Raw genomic sequence first — 25,163 nt, 5'->3', positions numbered from 1 at the left:
GAGACTAGATTGGAGGAGGCGGAAGAGTTGTTCATGGAAGAGATGATGGTGGTGTGGAGAGGGCCATGATTGGTGGAGGAGAGAAGTGAGTGGATGCTAGAAGTATTTTATAAAGTACAGTTGACCCTTGAACAATATGGGTTTGAACTACATGGGACCACTTATAGGTGGATTTTTTTTTAATAAATACTATAAATTTATTTTCTCTTATGATTTTCTTAATAAAGTTTTCTTTTCTCTAGCTTAGTTTATTGTACAATTACAATATATAATACAAATAATATACAAAATATGTGTTAATTAACTGTTTATGTTGTCGATAAGGCTTCTGATCAACAGTAGGCTTTTAGTAGTTAAGTTTTTGAAGAGTCAAAAGTTATATGTCCAGGAGTGAGGGAACGGCACCTCAAATCCCTGCACTGTTCGAGGGTCAACTGTATAGTCATGTGACACATAATGACATTTCGATCAATGATAAATTGTGTGTATGATGGTGGTCCCATAAGACTATAATGGAGCTGAAAAATTCCTATTGCCTAGTGACATAGTAGCTGTCATAACGTTGTAGCACAGCACATTTGCAATTGGCTAGGGCATTCAGTATAGAAACGTGTCGTACAGGTTTGTAGCCTAGGAGCAATGATCTATACCATATTGCCTATGTCTGTGATAGGCGATACCATCTAGGTTTGTTTAAGTGCAGCCTATGCTGTTCACACGACTGAATCACCTAACAACACATTTCCCAGAATATATGCCTGTTGTTAAGTGATGCATGATTGTAGTAACATCAAGGTTTGTTGATGGAGTCCATGTGGGGAGTGGTCAGGAATGGTTCCCAAATTCCTAACGGAAGAGCGTCATTTACCCTTTCTAGGAAGGGAGAATCTGGGAGAGGAACGGGTTTGGGGGAAAGTCAAGAATTCTGTTCTTACATCTTGTAAGTCTTTGAGACATTCCAGTAGAGATGTTGAGAAGGTGTTTGTATAAATGAGTTGGGAGATCAAAGGCGTGGGCTCGAAATACACATTTGAGAGCTGTCAGTGTTGAGATAGTAGATTTTAAACTTGGATCTGTGTAAGAATCACCTGGCATCATTCCCAGAGAGTCTAATTCAGTAGCTGTATCTTACTTGGGCTTCTTACTGCAAGTAACAGAAGCCAACCTGAGCTGATTTGAACAGAAAAGGAGTTTATTGAAAGGGAATATGCAGTAGTTCACAGAATTTCTGCAAAGCTGGAGGACTGGAGTGAGGCATCAGGCAGGGTCTCAGCCAAAATCACTACGCTGAGCCAATTTAGGGAGGACATTGCTACCTGCAATAAATGCCACAGGTCGTACTGCCTCTGTCCCCTGGAGACTGGGCTGTTGCCACCAGCATAAGAATGGATCTTCTACTCTCTCTGCTCCTGATTCAAAGTCTGCAGTGAGTGCCTCCGATTGGCCAAACCTGTGTCATACACTTATATCTTAGCCGCAAGGGAGGCTGGAAAAGCAAGTATTTGGTCTTATCGGCTTTTATAAGAGATAAGCTCTGCAAAGATTTGTGCAGCAAGTAATTTCTCAGACGTAGGAAAGAAGTTTAGATGCCGGGACTGATAAAAAATGCCAAATGTCCTTGGCAGGTTTATCAGCATGTGGGAGGATGCCTGGGAATCTGCATTTTAACCACACCCCAGGAAATGCTCATGCAGGTGGTCCATGAACCACACATGCATACAGAGCATTAGATAGTGTTTAAAGCTGTGAGAATGAAGGAGATCACCCAGGGAGAGGAATGAAGAGGGCCTGGGGCCTAAGCTCTGGGGAGCTCCAGTGCTGAGAGATTCGGATGGGAAGAGGAATTCATAAAGGAGACTGAGAAGGAGCTGCCAGTGAGAAAGGAGACAACTCAAGAGAGCGCAATGTCTGAGAAGCCAGGGGAGGAATGTTTCCACGAAGGAGCCCTGTCAGATGCTGCCTTGATGTCCGGAGGTTAAACAAAATGACAGAGCCTTGACCCCTGGCTTTGGCAATGTGGAGGTCATTGATGACCTCGAGAACAGATTTAGTGCTGTTTTTCTCTCCACATCAGCTTGGACTGATTTGAGGAGGAGGCAGATGAGAAGTTCCCCCTCGTGTAGGGGAATGGAGACATAGGATGGTGACCAGGGACCTGGGCCAAGAGAGTTTTCCAAGGTGGACTTAGAACCCAGCTCTGCCGAGCCCAGTCTTTTCCCATGTCATGCTGCCTCTGGAAAAGGCAGACGGTCTTTCTAGAGTTGTCAGCCTCAAGCCCAGTCTCCCAAAGTCTCTTTCCCCACCCCGCCCCACCCATATTTCAGTCCTTGGTGCTTCCCTTCTTGCCTGGTGTTCAGCTGTTTCTGGCAACCGAGGCGACATGGACAGGTTCGGGAACTTTAGGTCAGAGCAAAAGGAAAGTGCTTTCCCCAAAGGCGATTAGTACATGCATGCCGCGGAGATATTAAGGATTCAGTTCCAGACTCCTGCAATAAAGTGAGTATGGTAATACAGTGAGTTGTAATCTTTTAGCTAGTGCTGGGTTTTGCCTTCAGTTTGTAAACACAACATCTATGAGGCACAATAAAGCAAAGCACAATAAAATGAGGTATGCCTGTATAGTCCTCAGACAGTTATTGCTAGAAGGTCCCTTTGATGGCCCAATGCTTGGACCCAGAGCATGTGAGGTGGTGAGGCCCATAGAGGCACGGTGAGTTCCCTAGACTCTAGGGCAGAGCGCTAGACTCCGTTTGTCCTAGGAATACTGTGATTGGGCCTCATGACAGGAGGTACTGGCGGCTGAGCTGGAAACAGCTGCTCGAGGTACTGTAACTCAGCTGGTTTTTGACCTTGATTGAGCTTTTCAGGCTCCACCCAGACCTACTGAATCAGAATTTCCCAGGGGAGAAGCCTGGGCAAATGAGCAGTTCAGAAGCTAGCCAGGCAACTCTATGAACAGTCAGGGTGAAAACTATTGTAGTGAGCTATTTCACGCCTACTTATGGTCAATAATTCATTAACTATTTATTGAACACCTGCTGTGTACAGAGATGGGATGGTAGGTTCTAAGGGCATGAAGATGACAGGAGATGGCCTCATTTGAAAAGAAGGACTCATGCCCATGAAGAGATGATTGACAGCCCATAGCATACAGGGACGTGGCTGAGGTCTATGGAGACAGTCCAGTAATTGAAATCAGACAGACCTGGGTTTGAATTCCTATCGGTTGTGTGACCTTGGGCAAATGACTTAACATTTCTGAATCTATTTCTCTTCTGTAAATCAGGGGTGATAATAACCATCTTATGGGATTGTTTGAGGGAATTACATATAAAACATCTAACATATACCTGGCACGTGACAGATACGTAATAATTTTTTTAAATTCCCTTTTACTAAAAACACAAGTCCATCTGTACATGGGATAGTTAAAGAAATTAGGAACCACACAGAGAAAAGGGGGAGATAATTGCAACTGGGAAGAGGTAATTACTATGAGTGAGCTCTAAAGTTGTCTGTGCAGTCCTGGCATCAGAGCAAAAAGAGAAATCTCGTGTACCTTGCAGGTGTCCGAGAATGAATAGCTGAGCCTAGTTCTGGACAAGGCATGGCCTTCCCTCAGCTCTGCCCTTTGCTCCCTCCCATCTGTTCATCAAACAGTTGTTGAGAGCCTACCCAGTTCTCAGTCCTGGCTGCACAGTGCAGTCTCCTGGGTCGCTTTTAGCTACATTTTCAAAAATTGAGAGAAAAGTCATATAACATAAAACTCACCATTTTAACCCTTTTAAAGTTGTACACTCCACTGGCCTTTATTCACAGTGTTATGCAATCGTTACCACTATCTAATTCCAGAACGTTTCCATCACCCCCAAAAGAAAAACTGTGCTCATTAGCAGTCATCCCCCACCCCCACTCCCCCAGCCCCTGGCAACTTTCTGTCTCTGTGGATTCGCCTATTCTGGAGATTTCATATGAATGGAATCCTGAAATATGTGGCCTTTTGTGCCTGACTTCTTTCAGTTAGCATAATATTTTCAAAGTTCTTCCATGTCATCTGGGTTGCTTTGAAAGCAGTAAAAATAGGAATAGCAAACACCAGGCAGTGTTGTAAGCATTTCCTGTATATCGACTCCTATAATTCCCATAAGGAACCAAAGGCACAGAGATAAAATGGCTTAATAAACAGGGTTGCCAAATAACATACAGGATGCCGACGCAATATTTGGGGCATACTTATACTAAAAGCTTATTCATTATCTGAAATGCAGATGTAATTGCACGTCCTATATTTATTTTTGCTAAATCTGGCAACTCTACTAGCATTAAGTGGCAAAGCCAGCCAGGATTTGGACTTGTGCTGTCCAAAGCACTTGGGGGTGCTTCACCTCTCACTCCACTGGTGATGTCTGGCTCCCCATCCCCTCCCCAGGGACTTGATTTAACAGGTTTGAAATGAGGCTCTTGTATTCTTACTTTTTAAAGCACTCCAGATGATTCCCCTGGGCCTGGAGATGTGTGTCTCAGGGCCCAGGAATACAGGTCACGTGGCTAAGAATATTGGGACCAGAATTTGGACCTCAGACCTGTGAGATGTAAAAGCTGGAGTCCTTAACTGCTGCTGTCTTTTCTGTGTTCCCAGTGGGCCTTGCTAATATCCATTCATTCATTTACTCATTCATTCATTCCACAAAAATTTATTGCTTCTCGTATGCTGGGCACTATACTGGATGCTATGGATGTAAAAGCAGATGAGCCAATCCTTACTCTTTTGGAGTTTTCAGCCCCGTAGAGAGGTCAGACATGTGTAGTAAATAAGGGCTGTGAGTGCTCTGATAAAAGTAGGCACAGGGTGGCATATTGGCAGGAGGAGTGAGTTCTGGAGGGGTCATTCTGTTGTGATCAGGAGGGAGTGACTTGTAAGCTGAGTCAGAGAAGATGAAGTGTTTACTAGGCAGAATGAGGGAGGGCTCTCCAGGCAGTGGGAGCAGCATGGGTAAAAGTCTGGCATGTTGAGAAAATTATAAAGAGTTGGACAGGGCTTTGCTTCAAGGAGTTAGTGACGGATATCAAGTCCAAGCAGCGGGCAGGGAGGGATTCATCAGGCCTACAAGGGGGCCCAGAGCATGGGGGGGTGGGGTGGGTCATGGGACCCTTTGCAGTTCTGTCCAGGAGAGCAGGCTCAGGGTCAGGTGGAATTTAAGGGTTGAGCCCAGGCTGGGATCAGACGGGAATCTTCCACGCCCGGTCTGCAGAGTACTTGCTTTCTTAGCTCATCATTTCCAAGCAGTCTCCCGAGGAATGTCCTAGCCAGAAAACTTGGGGTTTGCAGAGGCCTCAGCATACGGCGAGGGCGCGGCTCTTCCTGCAACCCCTCTTCCTCCCCGCTTCCCACTACCCTGCAAGGGGCAGCTGGTGAGGCTGAGCTGACAAGACTGGACAGGTTCCCAGGCTGGGAAGACGTCCTGGGGGCCCCACCAAGGGGGCAAACGGCCAGTCACAAGCTTTAGCAATGCAGGAAGGAAAATAGTGAGAGGCTGAGGGATCCTGGAATAATAAACGTCAGAGCTGGCAGGAGGAGCTTCCACGTCACCACCCAACCCTTTTGTTCCAGAGAAGGAGACTGCACAAGGTCACACCAGAGGCTGGGGCTGGCTGCAGGTCCTGGCTTCCAGGCCATGCCGTGTAGCCACTGCAGGGGCTGCGGGCAGGCAGGCAGGCAGGGCTGGGGGACCTTCCACATGGGCAATGCAGAGGGGAGCTGGGAAGAGCCTTGCTCTCTCCTCTGGCATCTCCTTCTGACTGCCCTCGCCTGGACCCTCGGGTGCTGGGGTAGGGCCTTATCTAAATGAAAACCATTTGGAGACTTCTGTTCCTGCTAGTAGCTAGGTTGGAGCAGCCTTGCAGGTTTAGATCAACCTTGACTCTGAGTCCCAGAACTTTGACCTGGAAGGGGATTAAGAGTTCATGTCCGTCAACTCTAAATTGTGCAGATGGAGAAACTAAGGGAAGAAGGAACTTGCTCAGGGGAATAAAGAAGAGCTAATGGCAGAGGCAGGCCTAAAATTTAGCATCCCCTTCCCTCAGAATGTTTCTGCATTGCCTCTCAAGATGTCCAATATCCACCATTAGAAAAAATATGACCTAATTTCATCTTCACAGCAATTCTTACAGAGATCACTGGGGCTCAGCAAGGTGGGTTTTACCTCTTGGTTTGCTATAGTGTGACAGAGAGAGGGTTCTAGGGGCAGAGGGCTCTATACTTCCTAGAGCCACCTACGTGACCTGGAGCCAGTTGCCTAACTTACTCCAGCCTTGGATTCCTCATCTGTAAAAAAGAGAGGATAATAACTACCTCACAGGGTGTTGGGAGGACTAGATGAGGTAACAAAAACAAAGTGGCTGCCCCACAGCGAGCACTCAGTAAATGGGGCAGAGATTGGATTCCTGTTAGTAAGTAGACTCACCCTGAGAGCTTGGAATCTAAGTCCTTCCTGTCGGATGATCTGCTTTGGGCCGGGCCTGGCTGGCTCCCCATCTCCCTGTTGTGCCTGGGGGATAAAGCTGTACCCCTTTTCTCTCACTTGGACGAGAGTCTGCACCTGACCCCTGGAGTTGATCTTTCTACCATGAGAATTTATCAGGTCTCTCCTCTCTTGTTCAAGAATCTTCCAAGAGCTTCTCTTCACTTGTGGGATGAAACGTAGAGGTTTAGGTAAAAAAATATGGATTCTAGAGCCTGACACCTTGGGTTTGAGTCTAAGCGTCCACCACTTACTAGTCGTGTGAGCCTGGGCAAATGCCACAAAATTCCCAGGCCTCAGTTTCCTCATCTGCAAAGTTGTCTGGGGTTCTTGACAGGATTACATGAAATAAAGTATCTCATGTGCTTAGAATAAGCCTGGTGCCTGGTGGCGATGATATAGAAGCATCTACACAGCTCTCATTATGAGCATGGTCTCCCAGTGGTTCATTCTGGGTCCTGCTGAGCCCTGAGGTCTCACTGCTCACCACTTCCCCACTGCCCTGGTAAGCGTCCGCTCCAGTAAGCTACTGGCTGTTCGCCAAACGTACTGGGCACTCCTCTCTAGGGACTTTGTGGAGGCAGCTCTCTTCTCTTAGAGTCGTTTTCCCCTGCCCTGCTTTGCTTCATCAGTGTCTCCTCGTTCTTTGAGGCTCTAGTGAAGCATCACTTCATTCCAAGGTGGGCGGCTGCTCCTCATCTGTGCCTCTCCACATCCTTCTCTCCTGCTTTAGGCTCACCCAGGCCTCCGCGGCCCTTAGCATATGTATCCTTGTCTCCTTGTGAGAACTTTGAGGGCAGAACCCAAGCCTGTCATCCCTTTCTTCCCAGCGCCTGCACAGGGCCTCGGGTATAGCCTCGGTATGTGTGAACAAGCTCCTACTATGTGCCAGTGATTGTTAGAGAGACTTTACCCCAGCCGCTCCCTCTGCCCCACTAGGGTGTGCAGATTTGAGATTCTGCAAGAGACCCTATTAAGTGAGTGGGGCTGAGCTGAGATTGCCTGGAGGTGGGATGCTAGCAAATACTTCTCAGTCTCACCCTTGCTGGCCACCAAGGAAGGGTGCTGTGGGACTCCCTGCTTTTCTCTGGATCTAGCGGTTGGGCGGTTGGGTGGGAAAAAGCAAACAGAGTATGACATGAACAGGACAGCTCACGTTTGCATGGGCTACAACCTTTCCCAGTCTTTCTGAGATTTGATTCTCAGTGGGAGGTAGCTAGAGCAGCAGTGACTGTCATTCCCATTTTACAAATGCAAATTCCCCTAGGGAGGCAGGGGACTTGCTCAGGGTCTTGGAGCTCGTAAAGAATTGGGTCTGGGATGGAACCCAGGTCTCCTCATTCCACATCCTGTGCTCTTCCTACTATGAGTACTCTTGGTAATTAGACTGTGGAGCGTGGAGGCTACCATTAGCCAGCAGGTCAGCCTGAGCTCCTTCCTGCCTCCCCTGCAAGGACCCTCCCGCCTGGTCCTTGCCCTTCACTGGTCCTAGGCCCTAGCCTCTCAGGCCGACTTCTCCACAACCCACTGTTTCCCGTCCCATCCCTGCTATTGAAAGCTGAGCCCAGACATTGAAAGGGGCCAGTTCAATATACTGAGGTATCAAGGACTAGTTTCAGGTAACTTAGTGCAGAGCTTCCCAACTTTTCTCTATATCAGAACCTCTTGTCTTCTTTTGTTAACTTCGTATTGTAGAAATTTTCAAACATAAACAAAGGTAGACTCACCCAGCTTCAACAACTATTAATATTTTGCCAGTCTTTTTATCTAGTTTTTTTTTTTTCTGATAATAGAGAATTTGGACTGTTAAGAACAATAAACAGAACAGAATGATGAACCCCCATTTACCCATAACCCAGTCTTGTGCTCTCCACATCCCCGTTTGCTTCCCTGACTTATTCTGAAGCAGATTCCAAACAGCATATCATTTCATCCTTTAATATTTCAGTATATATCTCTAAACAGTAAGGACTTCTTTTTTTTATTTACATAACTATTGTACCCCCAAACATTAACAATAACCCATTAATCATCAACTGTCCGGTTTTCAGATTTCAATTTGTCTCATAATTGTGCTAAAGTCCTTTAGAGTTCATTTTTTAAAAAGCAAGAGTCAAGTAAGGTCCATGCATTGCCATCTGTTGTGTGTTTAAGTCTCTTAACAGTCCCACTCGATCATACGTGCTTTTGTTTTTTGCAGTACCCTTGTTAAAGAAACCGGGTGGCTGGTCCTGTGGTTTCACACAGTCTGATTGTGCTCATTGTTGTATCCCCAGGGGTAGTTTAACAAGTGTCTCCATCTTCTGTACGTCCTGTAAATTCATAGTTGGATCTTGAAATGAGAAGCCCCATGGTTTTTTTGCATTTATATGTCATTTCATTAAATGTTTTAGGTCTAACTTGGTTTGCTCATTAAAATATTGTATTTTAATTTTCACGCTTAACATGTACTAAATATAATTTAATCTTCTTATGGGCATCAGAGTCAAAGATCAAAGGAACCAGGATTGCACCGCCTCACAGGAAGACCCCTTTTTAATGTCAGAGTTTCATTGACTTCCCTCAACAGTTGTACATTGATTGATTGATTGACTGATTGAGAAGTGTGGAAAAGGACAAATAGCTGTCATGAATTCAAGAATGCTTTTGAAGATTTCTGGGTCTTATTGATCATAACAACTACATATGTATTTGGAATGTGGTCATACTGATTTGTGAGACTTTTTATTGGTCTATAATGCTGACTGTAAGTGTGGCTTCTTAGGGCCCTAGTTGTAACTCATTGGCTCTCCAAGGTCTGTGGTCCACAGACTGCAAATGAATAAAGGAAATAGAGTCTAACAGTCTGGGTCCCAGGTTCATGTCCACCGCCTTCTGGTTGCGTGAACTCTGGCAACTTTCTTCACCTCTCTGAGCCTCAATGACTCATCAGCCAGATGGGAACAAAAGCAGTGACTGCCTCTCTGGCATGCTGTGAGTCTTAAAGGGTGGATGACAAACTGCTTTACAAACTGTAAAGTCTTGTACAAAATTTGGTTTGTATTCTCTTTTTCATTTACTTGCATTTCCAATGAGATCTGGGGCAAGAAATTCACCTGAGCCTTCATTTTGCAGTCTGTTAAATGAGGAGGTAATGTTAGATTATTCCTAATATTCTATGATTTCGTCTCTCAAGGGACAACATCATGGTCCAAAACAAAGATAGATAATTTTCATCTCCTATGCCACTCTAGTTTAATTGGTAGAAGTTACCTGAAGAGCTGTCCTAGCAGAACGATGAACCTAACCCATGGGAAAAATATTGTGATTGATTAATGATAGCCGTATGGTCATAAAAGTGGTGCCTATGCCTCATATTTTAGTAGTCTAATGGTAAAATTTAATCTTCAGTGCCCAAGGAGTGAATGTCTAATGGTGAAATTTAATCTGCAGTGCCCAAGGCCTTAGCTTTAGCAGCTCTGCCCACTTGGCTGAGTTGCCATGGTAACCACAGCTGGCTCTAAGAGATCACAGGAATGAAGAATGGGTCCTATTGATGAATCCTGACCCAGGAGAGGGGCATGCAGAAGGCCCTTTCACGCAGGACAACTGGACATGGCCCTAGTGCTGCCATCCCTGGTCTTTTGAACACAAACCAGAGAGCCATAGCACAGTGTGTGTGTGTGTGTGTGTGTGGTTTGGGTGGGGTAGAGAGGGCTGGGAAGCACAAAGGGCAATGACACCAGCTGGAATCCAGGCTTTGTCTAGGGCCAGCTAGGCAAGGGTATCTGAAGGCCTCCAATTCATTTTCTAAGTTCAGACATGTCCCTGACATTCTGTGTTTCACCTGCTTTTGTCTAGTGCCTGCCAAGGCTCTTGCATAGAGCCATTGACTCTTAGCTTTGTAAGACATCTGAAGGGCCATCAATACTAATCTCAAATCCGGTGCCTGAATCAGGCTTTACTACCCGAAGTCCTTGAATACTCCAAGCGATGGGGAGCTCACTCCTCCGGGGGTCATTGATTCTTCCTTAGGATCTTCTGTTTGAGCTGAAGTCTGTTTCTGTCTCCTTAACTTCTACCTTGCAATCCTGGGAATCCTCTCCAGGGCCAACCTATACAAATCTGATAGCCTTGGAGTACTTGTAGTGGGGGCCCCATCAGTGCTGTCGACCTTGCTTTATTTGGATGGGCCCTTTCCCTCCCCTAAGTTCAGGAGGATGGTGAGGGGATATGGTAGAGGTGGTAGAGTTGGGGTTCAGGTTCAGAGGCAGATCTAAGCCATGTCCGCTACCCTTTGTAGGGCAGCTTGGTGGTACTGGATATAACCTTGGCCCTGGATTGGCCAGGCCCGAATTTAAATTATGACTCTGCCACTGTTCAGTGTCGTATGACCTGGACATACCTAGACATGTTTCTTCCTCCGGCAGCTTCATCTATAAAATGTGAATGGTGATGCCTATCTCTAAGGGTGGCTGGGAGAATGACAAGCAACGTTCCTGGCACAGCAGGCCCTCAGGACATGTAACATCTTGCACTCTGTGACTGTCCAGTGGCCCCTCTGTACATGTGGTTCTCACATCTTACCGAGTAGAATTATTGGGGGTGGAGAGGTATCTTTATTTAGCGCAAGGAAAGTTAAAAAATTCCTAAACCAAATTCATTTTGAAATAGGTGACATTATTAGCTATTAAATAATAGTATTCTAAGCACCTTACCTATGCGAATTAATTTAATCTCCCCCAAAACCCTATATGTTAGGAACTGCTATCATTCTCATTTCATGAATGGGGAGACTGAGTCCCAGAGAGATCACATAATAAGTACCTAATGGAGCAGAAATTCAAAACCAGGTAGTTTGGGGCCAGCCCCATACTTTTATCAATGATGATTTATTGCATCTCTGGAGAGTAGATAGAATTAGACCAGTGATTTCCAAACTTTAGTGTGCATCACATTCACCTGGAGGCTTGTTAAAACATAAATTGCTAGGCTCCAGCTCCAGATTTTCTGATTCAGCTAGAGAATTTGCATTTCTAACATATTTCTAGGTGATGCTGCTGCTGCTGCTCAGGCACCCCACTTTGAGAATGGCTGACCACTGGGGAATGGGCCCGCCTGAATCCAGAGTCTGATTTTTGTTTTTTTTTCTGACTTATTCAGGCTCAAACATGGGGAATGAGAGTTGATCTCACACAGAGGCAGAAAACAAATCACAGTAAGAATCATACTCATATTTTCCAAATGCCTCAAGCCTTGGCACATGTCCGCAATCTCATATAATCCTCACCGTAACTCTGTGAGTTAAGTGGAGAATGGATTTTTTTCCCACATATTATCGTATTTTTCTCCCATTTTAAAGAAGAGGAGGTTTGGAGAACTGGCTGGGCTAATTTCTCCCAAGGAGGTAGTTTTGGGGAGACTGGGGCTAGAATCTGAACTTGTGAGTCATCATTACAGGCATTCTGGACACCTCTGTACCTTTCCCCATCCCCAGGCTATGATCAGAATTTCCTTAAAATGATATTTCTTAAGCTTAAATCTTTGCCGCATTATATCACAGAGAGTAGGTATTATCAGTCATTTATCACCCAGTGTGAATGATTTTTCAGATAATTTCATGAGAACAAGGTGATTAGAATGCTACCCCCCTTTGTGTTTATATGTCTGTGGGCCTCTGGAAGGAAGGAGCCATGCCTGGCTAAAAGAGGCACCAATAGATGTTTGTTGAAATGAATGAACAAACAATGTTCCTCTCCTTGCCCATTCTTCCCAGAGCAAGCCTCCTTTAGGAACCCTACCATTATACCCAGTGCTCCCCACACTACCTCACACACAGTACAGTCTCTTAGTCTCTTGTCTGCCTGTCCAGTCCTAGAGTCAGACATCACAACTTAAAGGAAGCCTTTTCTGTTCCTCCCAAGCGGACACAGCTCTGCTTCTCCTGGGATCCCCATCTAACATCGCAGCCCTAATCACATTGCATTACAAGTATCTATTTACTTGGCTCATTCTTCTCTTAGATAGTGATGCCCTAAGAGCTGAGACTGTGGTTTTTAACACAGGGTTTGAACACAGTAGGCACTCGATATCTAGTTGAATGAATGAATGAATGAACAGCTGTGAGAACCTTGGTTGCTAAGAGCAGTAGGGACAGGAATGGTATCTTACCGGGAAGCCATTTCTTGATACATATCTGACAAGGGCATCAAGGGACAGTTTGTGGTTGATTAGGGTGACTCGCCTGTCTGTAGCAGTCAGATCTAGATTCAGCTACAAGCGACAGAATACCCAATATAACAGGATCTGGAAAGTTGCCAGAAACCAGAGCAGCTTGTTTTGTCTGCCTTTCTGTGACAGCTTGGGTCTCCTGCTTTTTTCTACATATCTGCTTTGTTCTTTTCTCTTTGCATATGGTGGGAAAGATGTCCCTGCTTAAGCACTTCCAATCAGCTAGCTAGCTTCTCAGAGCCCAGTTCCAGAATTCCTTGGAGAGAGCTGATTGGCTCAGGTTGAGTCAAGTGTCCACCCTGGTTAATCAACTGGCTAGACCAAACAAGGTCGCAAGGGTCCGCCTCTAGAAGGGAGGAGGGCAGTTTTCAGAGAATGGGTGTCATGAGATGGGAAGACTGCCCAAAATGTATCTAAAGCCTGGACATAGTCCTCTCAGGTCTGTGTCCTAGGACTTTGCAAACTGTCATTCATTTAGGTAAACAATTTTGAGCACCTTCTATATGTTAGGCATATGGATCTGCCTTCTAAGGAGTTTTCTAAATCTCTTTGGAATTTGTTCATATCGTTAACCTATACTATCTTTCAGAGGGAAGTCATAGCTCCTTAAATTAATCATCTCTTAGCTTTCCCTTTTCAGGTTTCAGGGTGGGGATCAAGAGCTTTGGCGAACGTGTGTTTCCCCACCTGGGTCTTTGGGAACTACAGAGACGTCCATGTTCTCTCCGTTTCTCTTTGTCTCTCCAGTAAGAAATGTTAGTTCTTTAGCTGATTCAATAATGTCCCTCTCTCCTCCATCTCCCTAATTCCTTGACTTTCTTTCTTCAGCCCTGGGATGAGCTTCCACTCGTCCCAAACATGAAAGTATCTCAAGTTCATACTCAGGGAGGAGAATATTAGGTTTCTAATTCATACAGGAAAAGCAACCAGAATTTGATGAATCTGCTGATGATCATCATAAGTACTGTTCTTTGAGAACATACTCTGCTCATCCCCACACCAAACCCTTTATGTGCATCATCTCATACAAAATAATCTTCATAACAACCCTGAGAGGTAGGCATTATTTCTCTCATTTTCCAGATAGCTGGTCAAGAAGCTCAGAGAGAATAGGCAACTTGCCCAAAGTCACACAGCATCTGGGCAGTGGAGCTGGGCTTCAAAACCAGACCCCCTCCCTCCAGCGGCTTCCCACATGCCAGAGGCTTCTGAGAACACTCCACGTGGCCTCCAAGGTCTGCCCTGTGCATGCTCTCCTGTGAGCATTGTTTAGAATCTTCGGAAGTACCATTCCAAATGTGTTTGCTAACTCTTGTCGCGTCAAAGTAGCTCTTTGGAGATGAAAATCTGATCCTATTTTTGTCGCAGGACAAAACAGGTGGGGCTAGGGTCCGGGCGGGGCCATGGTATGTGGATGGAGCACTGTCCTGGGGCACCCCTGGAAGCCCAGCTCTGCTGCCAACTCACCTTTGGACTCCGGACACAGCCCTCCCCTCTCTTGGCCTTAGTTTCCTTATCTGTGGCTCTGTGGGCCCTTTGCAGCCCTAACATTCTATAACATTCCATCTTAACTATGCGTTTCATAAGGGTTTCATTAGGTTGGCAGCTTCCACACCCCATTGAAAAAAGGGTGTGTTTGAGAGGTTTCCATCAGGCTGGGGACACCTGGGGCATGTGAGGCCTGCCTCTCACCATCACGGCTTCTGGCCTTCCGCACAGTCTGCTGTTTGCTCGGCAACCCCTGGACTTTGGGGCTGCCTGATGCTGTTCCACCAATTCTCTCCAGTAGGGGTTGAGCGGGTGCCTTCTGCCCTCTCTCATTTCACTGCCCACCCAGGGTACCCCACCTCTGCCTCCTTGTCTTCACATGGCTGCTTATTGAGCTTGAGATTTGGGGAACAAGCTTTCCCCCATCTGTGTCTTTCGAGCATATAGAGATGTCCACATTCTCTCCTCTGGTCTTTTACTAAGCATGTGGTACATATTCATCAAATCATTAATTCTCTCAGGAATTCCTCAGGTCCATAGTGTCATTCTCATCTAGTAGATAAAGCACCCGAGGCTCAGAGAAGTTAATAGATTTGACTAGGTTGACGCACTAGTTAGTGCCAGAGCCGAGATTCAAGCCAGGTCGGGCATACCCAACCCTGTCACTTGCCTTGGAGTCACCATGTTCACCTGGCCTGCACTGGAGTTGGAGAGGAGTCTGTAGTCCTCCAGGAGTCGTTTGATCTATGGTTTCTCACGTGGTCTGGGTGGAGGAAGGTGGTCTGTTTATGTTTGTGTGAGTTTGGAGGGTGGGATCATGGAGTCAGGCACCTCTCCCAACTGATCATCCCTAAACCGCTGTCCACGTTTGCTTCCAGATCCTGGAAGGAGACCAGGCCATCCTGCAGAGAATAAAGAAGGCTGTGCGGGTGATCCATAGCTCTGGCCTTGGTGAGTGAGCCTGCTTGATGCCCACCCTGGCCAGGCAGCCCCTTCCCTGGCCCCAGCCTGGAGCTAACTCTGAGCTCCCTTCTCTACCTCCCCAGGCCATGTGGAGAACGAGGAACAGTACCGAGAGGCCGTGGAGTCCTTAGGCAATAGCCACCTGTCCCAAAACAGTCATGAGCTGTCCACTGGCTTCCTGAACTTGGCTGTGTTCACCCGCGAGGTGGCTGCACTCTTCAAGAACCTGGTGAGGCCCCTGATCCTTTCTCAGCCAGCCCCTAGCCCAGGCTCAGGGTAAATCTAGTGGGCTTAAGAACCTGGCCCAGAAAAGGTTGGTTTCCGCCCTTCTCCCGGGTTACTGTCAGTTACCCTTGACCTCTGACCCATGACCTGAGGTCCCTTTTGAGTTCTGACCTCTCGTTTGCATTCTTCTTCCTCTCTGACTTCTTGCCCACATCTTATCTCTCTATCTGTCTCTCCCTCCCTCTCTGCCCTCCTCTTTGTCTTCTGTGGTGATGACCCAGGTGAAGAAGAGGGTCTCACAGCAGGAAAGAGCCCCATGTGAGGAAGGGCTCCCTGTAGGAGGTTTGGGAGAAAGGAGGGCAGACTCGGGGCTCCTACCTTTATGCCACCTCCTCTCCTCAACCTTCTTTGTCCTCTGCTTTCCCAACCACATCTGCTTTGTCCTCAAAGCCTAGGACCCGCCTCACCTCCATGAACCTCTCAAATCCTACATGGGGCCTAGTGGCCTCAGATTCCTTCCTGAGACTGCCTCCGCCCCTGTCCTTCGAGTCCCTACCTCAAGGCCACCCGAGATACAAGCTCTTCTGGTGTGCGGGCCTAGTTCTCAGTAACTCACGCGTGCTAACTCATTTCATCCTGGAGCATAGCTCGATGGGGTTGGTTTTACGATTGCCCCCACTTCGTAGGCTAGGAAACTAGGGCATGAAATTAAGCAACTTGCCCAAGGTCATACAGCTGGATTTGTACCCAGATTGTCCGGCTCCAGCATCTGAGCACAAGCCCTCCCAGGAAAGCCCCTCTTTGGAGCTCCAGGCTTCTTTGGACCAATTCTAATGGCTCCTTCTTTCTCTTAGTTTCTCTCTGTCTCTGCCCAGTGGGCAAGATGGCCCAGCAGGCCCAAGTTCACATCTTAACAGAAGAAAGACAAAATCTGTCTCCTACATCTTTGGCAGAAAGGTCCCAGGAAGGACCTGATTGGCTGGCTTGGGTCACGTGCCTGTTCCTGAGCCAATCACTATAGCCCGAAGAGGGGGTACTCTGGTCAACTCTGACTCCTGTGTTCACTCTATGTGACTACAGGGAAAGGTTCCCCATATTAAAGGGGAGATGATGAACTAGCCAGAAAAAAAAAAACATGTAAGCTCTACAAGGGGACTTCAGGGAGTCAGAGAGTGGAGGGAGGGTGCTCCTAACAAGAGAGCAGAGCTAGGACTGCCGCTGATGTCCTGAGGCAGTGAGGTGCTGAGGCTGAGTTAGTCAGGAAAAGGGCAACAACTTTTATGGGAGGCCGACTCTGCCACCCGCTTCTACCCTCCCACCTCCACATCTTTCTCTCCCCTGCCCCCTTGACCTCCAGCTCTGTCCTCTGCCTTGTGATGTTTTCTTGTACCTGAGTCCCTTGGGGCTGGGCAGACAGTCACTCAAGGTGGGGGACTGGGGGCTCTGCTTTTTCCAGGTTCAGAACCTGAACAACATCGTCTCTTTCCCCCTGGACAGTCTCTTGAAGGGGCAACTGAGGGATGGGCGACAGGTGAGTTTCTGTGTGGGGAGTGGGGTGCCCAGAGGTGGTGGGATAGAGGAAGAAAGGGGTGGTAGGAGACCATAAGGGAGGCCAAGTGAAGCTGTCATGATGGGAGTCTGACTCCATATTCCTGACCCTTGGCTCTGGGGTCAGCTTAGGTTGGCTGACCTACTGTCTGACAGGCCCTTATGTGAAATAGCTCATGGAATTCTTACAACTCTATGAGGGGGTTTCTGTAGGTACTATCATCCCATTTTGCAGTTGAGGAATCTGAGGCTCAGAGAGTTTGGTAACTTGCTTATGGTTTACACAGTTAGTCAGTGGAGGAGCCATTGTGGGATCCTGACTCCTGGCACCCATGCTTCGCTGCTCTTTTTGTACCTGGCTCTAGGGAGAATAGAGCTCAAAGAAAGTGACAGAATAATCTCCCTGGGAAGGCTGCCCCAGAAGGCCCAGGGGAGGAGCTGTCCTCCCCCCAGAGGCTTCCCTCCCTGCCCTAGGCTGGACACCAGACTGGGAACCTCCCAAACCAGACAGGCAGCTTTTTCACCTGGCCGATTGGTATACTTTGGAAGCCAGGTCTGTTCTGAAGGGTGTGAGCAGCCAAGCCCAGGCAAAGTAGGCCAGAGACCAGCCAGGTCTAACTGGCTCGCTGTGTGGCCTTGGGTAGACTTAGCCTCTCTGTGCATATGTCCCACTACCCGTACCCTAGCTATTGAGAGGATGATCTAGTACCAGGCAGGAGAAAATCGTGGGATAGAGTTAGGGGAGAGGTCTGACCTACATACTCCCATCCAGGGCAGACCTCCAAAATCTCTCCACGCCCTCAGCCTGGGCCCACCACACCCAGCTGGTTCTTGGCAACTGTGGGAGAAAGTCAGGTGGGGGAAGGGGCTCAGTCTTAAGAAGTAGAGTCTGTTTCTATTTTGGGAGGGGCAGGCTTACAGTCAGGGCCATGGGAGCAGGGGTGGGTTGGAGTATGGCTCTGAGCAGCATAGGGGAACATGCGAGCAGGGTCCCCCTGAGGTAGCAAAGTGTATCGTTGATTCCAGATCCCAAGCACTCCTTTGGGCAATTGTTCTTTTTAAACCTCAGGATTCCAAAAAGCAGCTGGAGAAAGCATGGAAGGACTACGAAGCCAAAATGTAAGTGGCTGCGACCGGGAAGATTTGTTCAGGAGAGTGATGTTGCTGTTGTGGCAGGAGGCTGGATTTGGGAAGAACCTAAACACTGTCAGGACATGTGGCCCAAAAGTGCAGGATGTGTCGCTCCCTAGAGGCATTTAGTGGGGGTAGTTTATGCCCAGGCCTGATGGGAGTCTCAGGCCTGGGCCATGAGACCACCAAAGGGGAACTATTGTGAATGGACCTCAAGATGTTTCTCAGAGATCCATCTGCTCGGTGATGCCAGACGTGGCAGAGACGAAAAGGAGCTACCGTTTACCGAACATCTTCATCGGCTGGTGGTTTAATTCTCACAATCACCCAGCCCTGTGAGAGAGGTATTAGTATCCCAATTAACAGAGGAGAAATTGGAGGCTCAGAAGGTTTAAGTCACTTCCCCAAAGCCACAGAGTTAAGCAGAAACAGAACTGGGGTTCGTGCTCCTTGATCCTCCTTCTGCAAAATCAGTGGTACCTATAAACATTTAGTTGGACTTAGAGGAAAAAAGATATCATACCCAGGCCTCTCGTGTGCACCACCAATGACATGATGGGAAAAGAAGGAGCTTTGGGTGTCCAGTGACCAGGTCCCAGCCCAGCCCTGCGCCAGGGCCTAGCCAGACCCACTGTACCTCAGAGCACTGTTGGCTCTGTAAAATTTTTTCTCTTGAATTTTGCAAAAGCAATGCATGTTCATTATGAATAACCTAGAAAATATGAAGTAAAAGAAAAAATAATCATCCTTAGGAGAGGATTAGGGTCATGTGGTGAGTAGCTAGTACTTCTTCATTGTTTGAATTTTTTTGTACATGGCGTGGGTAGCATAGTAATGCTATTACTTCAAAAGTGGGGTGGGGAACTACCAAAAACTAGGAGGGAAATCCCTAATTTCCAAGCCTAAAGTATTAACATCTTTCTAGCCATTTTTCTATATGTAAAGAAATATTTTTACAAAACTGAAATCGTAATAATCATACTGTTTTGTAATATTTTTTACTTAAAAATTCATCGTGCCATCTTTCTACATCATTACATATTCTTATACAATGTCACTTAACTGCGTTCACAGTGCGCCAACATCTGCGTAATTCACCATGTATTTCATCCGCCCCTATCATTGAGGAAGCATCCTTGGAACTACATCTTTGCTCCTACCCATAATTATTTCTGTAGGGTCAATTCCAAGAGGTAGATCCTGGAGCTTTATTGTTACTCCAGCTCCCAGGGCCATGGGGACTTCCCTGAGTCTGAAGGAAGGCCACAACTTCTCCCCCCACCACCGCCTCCATCTACGCCCCAGCTGTGGGTGTAAATCCCGTGCTGACAGTGTGGGAGCTGAGCTGGACATGGCCATCTGCTCTCATCAGAGGCCTAGGGAGGGGCATGAGGACACGCAGGCTATCTTTCTCTTTAGGATTTGATGTGGGTCACATGGACTTCATCTTCCTGAGTTACCTTGACTAAGCCCTTAGCCTTGCAGGGTATCGTCTACCAAATAGAAAGAATAAACCCATACCTAGCTGACTTTCCCCCAGCAGCTCTGCTTTTATCAGGTTTATATGTTGAGCTTGCCTGTAAGGTTTCATTTAAAGAAAAGATACTGTGGAATTGATGGGGAAAGAGGGTTGGCTGGGGTTATTCAGTGAGTTTTCAGCAGGACCTGGACTAGAACCCAAAGCTTCTGAATCTAGTGATCTTCCTGCCATGCAACATGGTCTCCTGGCTCCTGCCATACATGTTATAGTTTGAGCAACATTTCCTGGCACTGTGTATTTCTTTTTATGAGGGCTCCGGATACAACTAGATATTGATGAGCCATGAATTGATAAGTAATTCCACCTCGTTCTAAACAAATTAGTCTGGGCAGCAGCTGGAAGAGCCCAGGGCCCTGATAGCATCTGTCTGATACCACCAGGAGTCTCATCCCTGGGTTGTTCATAGAGGAGGAGGGTTCTCCTCTCTACCTGGGGCTGCAGAGAAAGACATCTCAGGCCCTTGTTCCATGTGCAGGTCTGTTTCGTCATTGAAAGATGAGGCCAGTAATACTTTGCAGAATTGACATGGGGACGAAATAAGTGCAGTGCATATACAGTGCCTGGCACTGCAGTTCAACAAGTATTTACTGGCCATTTTCCTGAGCCAGAACTGGGACCAGAATTGCTGAGAGGCTGGAGCCCAGAACTCTGCTCCTAGCATTTCCCCAGGCCGGCTTGGGATCTTGGGCAATCACTTCCCTTGTCTGGGTCTCAGCTTCATCCCTGACCATGGTCTATCAGAAAAGAACTGATAGACCATGGTCAGGGATTGTCACCAGCTGGAAGAACCAGGCAGGGAAGGAGAGATGGAACAAACGTGAGCAGTGTTAGCTACCAGTGCTGTCATCAGGTCTCTAGCAGCAGACAGACCTGGGTTCAAATCCTACTCTACCGCTTCACAGACTTGGACAAGTGACTTATCATCTTGGCCTCAGGCTTCTCATCTGGAAAATGGAGTAATGATTCCTGCTTCACAGGGTTATTGCTTTAGTGTGTGAAGGGTCTAGCAGAGGGCCTAGCACAAAATTAGTGCTGAAAAATAATAATTAGTAATAATAGCAGCTAATATTTATACTTGCTTAAGAGCTTGCTTTGTTCCAGGCACTGCGATCAGCCCTTTACATCTGTTATCAGATTGATTCCCCTAGACAGGGAGACGTGCTGTTATTATCCTCAATTTATAGATAAGTAGTGAGGGGAAAAACAACCACCCCAATCTCTGCCTTAGTGAATCTCACTGGTTTGTAAACAAGAAGAGAGGTAGGTCAGTAAATAATGAAAACACAAAGTGATAGTGCCATAACGATAGCAATGATGTCGCAGAGGTGGCAGACAAGGCAGGTAGTTTTGTTTGGGTGGAGAGAAGGGTGGTCAGAACAGACATCACAGGAGAGGTAGTTCAAGGCCAGGTTGGCGAGTGCACGATTGGTTTTGACTCCTTTCCTCTCTCATCTCCTTCCTCCCTGACCTCCTCACTCCCCTGGGAGGACGTGTTCCCCACATCCTGAATACCATTCTTGCCGTCATCCCCTTCTCCAGTTATCTCGGTCTTCTTAGTAACTAGCATTTGAGCACTTTTCATTTACTACTTCGTTTCACTCCCTCTGCTGCCACTCCAGTCAAAGGAAATAAAAATATTCCTAACATTTGAAATGTTTATAAACATTGGGAATTCTTTGAGGACAGGGAGAGAATGAGAGTTGCTATAGTCTCTGTGTGTGTGTGTGTGTGTGATAGAATAAAAAGCACTCTCCAGCTATTAGTTTGAGTTGTGTCAGGTCATCTTAGGTGATTGTGTCAGACTTTGCAGAGTAAATCTCTCTAAATTACCAGAGCTAATGCTGAGGGACAGAGTTATGGTAATTCGCAAAGCCATATATCGTACTTTACAGCTTATCTTCATCCTGAGCTAACCAGCTCCTATCCTTTAATCGCCACTAGGTCCTGTATTAAACATATTAAATAAATAAATTAGAAAGTACTCTATGTTTAAAAAAATTATCTAAAGGAATTACCAGTAGTTATTAATAAAATCATCAGTATCATTAGCATCACAAATAATCCTGCCATTTATTGAGGGCTTAGCATATGCCAGGGACTGCACTAAATGCAGTTATATTATCTGAGAAGTAGGCAGTGTTAGTCTCTTTTTTTGAAATGGAGAAACTGAAGCTTAGAAAGATTTATAAAGGTTTAATAAGCGAGGTGTATTTCAAATCCAGAATCCACATTTCTAGCCTCTGTGCTATATTGTGGCTTCCTTTCTGTCTATTTACTCTGGTGCAGACGTCTTTCAGTGCTGGGATATGTAGATCCTCCTCATCCTCTCTATCAGCTGTATTGTATTCCTAGATGGGGACATAGCATAATTGAATTAACCACTTCCTGTTGATAGACATTACTCATTTTTCATTTTTCACTATTGAAAAATATAGTAACAGTGTGTACTTGAGAGAGTCCCTTGCCACCTCCCAGCCACTCTGCCCACTCTGTCTTATGCCCTCCTTAGCAAGCTCCCAGGCTCATTGTTGCCAGCACATTGCAGGCCCAGCCATTGCCTGTCTCTCTACTGCTCATCCGCAGACCCTGGAAGAAGCATCTGGCCTGATCCCCTGGCCCAGTTCACAGAGCCAGTCCCCACCCCAATTCCACTATCCTGCCACAAACTCCCACTTGGAATGAAAAATAACCACTTATGAGAAAAAAAAAATTTTTTTTTTAAACCTGCAGAACCACTGCAGCGGTAGTTCTCACCCAAGGGTGATTTTGCACCCCAACCCTCACCCGCAGGAGACATTTCTGGTCATCACAACTGGGGAGCTTGGTATCTAGAAGCTCAGGTAGAAGTCAGGGGTGCTGCTAAACATCCTACATGCACAGGCCACCCCGCCCCCGCAACAGAGAATTATCTGGTCAAAATGTCTGTAGTTCCAAGGTTGAGAAAATGCTCCAGGGACAGGTTCTGCATATAAACACTATCCCAGAGCTCTGGCTTCAATAAGGCCTGGAGCTTTAGAGCCAGAAGGGACCTGAGAATTCATTCTAGGCCATTGCTTCTTCAGGTTATAGGTGGAAAACTGAGACCTAGAGGGGCCTATAATGATAGTAACAGCTGTTATGTCTTCTGTGTGCTAAGTCTTTTGCATTTTTTATCTCATCAGAGTACAGATAAGGGTCCCCATTTTCCAGATGAGGAGACTGAGGCTCCAAGAAGGGAAATAATGCAGCTTGTAGTATAGCCCATGTCTGTCTTCTCTGCTCAGGGCTCACACCCACTTGAGAGCAGAACTGTTAAGTGAGATGTCTCCCTCCCTTTGTACAGGATTCACAGTCACATGCACCCAGCCTCAGATGTGGAAATTCTCTCCTGGCTGGGCGTGGGTGGTCTGATGAGCATGGGATCTCCAGGAAATCATTTGCACACAGTTCCACTCATCCCCAAAGAGAGAAAATGGCCAACCCTCAAGATCTGCAGGGGGAAGGCCCGGGTTACTCAGTTATAAGAATGGAAGGTGCTTTCTGTCCTCACTCACAAAGAAAAGAACAAAGGCTTTCTAAGCTTTAAATGGGAAGCTCCATGGCTCAGAAGAATGAAGGCGCTTTATAGTCTTCTACTCCGCCCCCCACACCATGGTCCTAAATCCCTCGCAGCAAAATCAGAAGTGATCACCCCAATTCCCACTTGGCCCTTATCTGAGCCTATCACCTCCCTGCATAAAAACCTTCAAATCCCCCCAGTTGCTCTTGGGATAAAGACCAAGACCCTGGACAGGGTCTGAATTAGGCCCTGCATGATCTGGCCCCTCTTTATCCCACCTGGAACCACCTCCCTCCCCATCTCTGCTCCTGATCCCAGATCCCTCCCCCCGCTCCTTCACATGCTTTGATCCTCCAAGGCACTTCTCAGACTTCATACAGATCCCAGGTCAAACGTCACTTTCTGAGCAGCCAGAAAAGGTCGAGTCCCCCATTTTACTCTCCCATCGCTCTCCTCACTGCTGTGATTTGATTCATGTCATTCTCCCCCTCGAGCCTGTGGATTCCCTGGATCTGCATTGTTCACCGTTTTACCCCACCACACAGCTGGCACACAGGAGGGCCCCCTCATTCTTGTGTGCTGGTGGCAGAGAGGAGCATGTAGGGATGGTGGGACATGAAAGGGGCTGGCAAGGGTTGTTTAGGCCTCTCTTTCCTTGGGGCCTAGAGCCAGGCTGGAGAAGGAGAGGGACCGGGCCAGGATGACAGGAGGGAGCCCAGGGGAGGTGGCCCAGGACACACAGAGAGAGCGGCGAGTCTTCCAGCTGCACATGTGTGAGGTAAGGGCTGCACCAGGGGGAGGGTGGGGTGGGATGTGTCTTCCTAGCTGCCTCTCTTGAACCCCCAGGGACCCAGTCACAGGCTCAGCTCAGGTCCTGGCCAGATAGCCCTTGGGATGTCACTGAGGTTCAGTCATCACCAAAAGGATTAGCCCGGGAGGGGGACTGCAGCCCTTTGTCCCCAGGATTCAGCTTCTGCTGACAAAGCACATCTTGCCCTGCCCTCCCCCCAGTATCTGCTCAAAGCCGGGGAGAGCCAGATGAAGCAAGGGCCTGGTTTCCTGCAGAGCCTCATCAAGTTCTTCCACGCCCAGCACAAGTAGGTTTCTCCCCAAATCCCCATCCCTTCCCCAACACTCCTCGCCCCTTAACCCTTTAGGCAACACAGAACAAGGCCGTGCCCAGGGCCTCAAGGACTTTGTATGTCTGTACCTCGTTGGTGATGCTTTTACAGCTCTTCTTCCCTGAGTACTCTCCCTGCATCAGGCACTAAGCCCTTTACTCACTTGATCTTATTCCATCCTCTGACGCCCCTGTGAGCAGGTACTGTTATTATCCCCATTGTACAGATGAGGAACTGAAGCTCAGATTTATTAAGATTATACAGCTGGGATCTGGACCCAGAGAGCCTGTTTATGACCATCAGACTATACTGCCTGGTAATCCTTGGGGCACCTTCTCCCACACTTCTTGCTTCATCTCATTTTCATTTTTCTCTTGTCCCTTGTTTGGCCTTGCATCTCAGCTTTTTCCAAGATGGCTGGAAGGCTGCTCAGAGCCTGTCCCCCTTCATTGAGAAGCTGGCAGCCTCAGTCCATGCAGTAAGTCGGGCCTCACCCTTTGGCATGGGGTAAAGCCCTCTGTCCTTCTGGAAGAATCTGTCGGTGTGAAAGAGCTGGCTCCTTCCCAGAGAGTGAGGTTCCTGCCCCGCTACTCTGGGTCTGAGCTCTGGCCCTGGCACATCTGCTGGCTGATGATGGGGTCCTGTTCGGTCCCATAGCTGCATCAGGCCCAGGAAGAGGAGCTACAGAAGCTGACCCAGCTCCGGGACTCCCTCAGAGGGACGCTTCAGCTTGAAAGCAGAGAGGTCAGCCCCTGAATCATCCTAAAAGGGGTGCCTTCCCCCTAGGCCCACCGTGGAGTGGGGAAGAGAAGGAAGACCCACAGGGCCCCCTTAAGAAGTCTCCCTGAGTGAGACCCCTGCAGGGTGAGACTCTTCCC

The 25,163-nt window shown here is 47.4% G+C and overlaps 1 protein-coding gene across 14 annotated transcripts in view; it reads left to right on the top strand.

The window, feature by feature from the left end:
* ASAP3 (ArfGAP with SH3 domain, ankyrin repeat and PH domain 3) overlaps positions 1 to 25,163 on the top strand; it is a 45,291-nt gene that overhangs the window by 9,867 nt on the left and 10,261 nt on the right. For 13 of the 14 annotated variants that reach the window (XR_002779722.1, XM_023529143.1, XM_023529139.1 and 10 more), the window contains exons 2-9: positions 15,098 to 15,170; positions 15,266 to 15,411; positions 16,864 to 16,938; positions 18,025 to 18,074; positions 23,831 to 23,942; positions 24,176 to 24,261; positions 24,688 to 24,763; positions 24,943 to 25,029. Coding sequence is in view for 13 of the 14 variants with exons in the window: in XM_023529143.1 (XP_023384911.1) it covers positions 15,098 to 15,170; positions 15,266 to 15,411; positions 16,864 to 16,938; positions 18,025 to 18,074; positions 23,831 to 23,942; positions 24,176 to 24,261; positions 24,688 to 24,763; positions 24,943 to 25,029 (705 nt within the window). In the remaining variant the exon portion in view is untranslated. Of the gene's footprint in view, positions 86 to 15,097; positions 15,171 to 15,265; positions 15,412 to 16,863; positions 16,939 to 18,024; positions 18,075 to 23,830; positions 23,943 to 24,175; positions 24,262 to 24,687; positions 24,764 to 24,942; positions 25,030 to 25,163 lie in introns of all 14 variants that reach the window. The other variant, XM_023529149.1, reaches the window with a different exon arrangement.

This window comes from Pteropus vampyrus, unplaced genomic scaffold (genome assembly GCF_000151845.1).
Source record: "Pteropus vampyrus isolate Shadow unplaced genomic scaffold, Pvam_2.0 Scaffold36, whole genome shotgun sequence".
NCBI lineage: Eukaryota > Metazoa > Chordata > Mammalia > Chiroptera > Pteropodidae > Pteropus > Pteropus vampyrus.
This window is presented reverse-complemented; position numbering and strand designations above follow the sequence as displayed.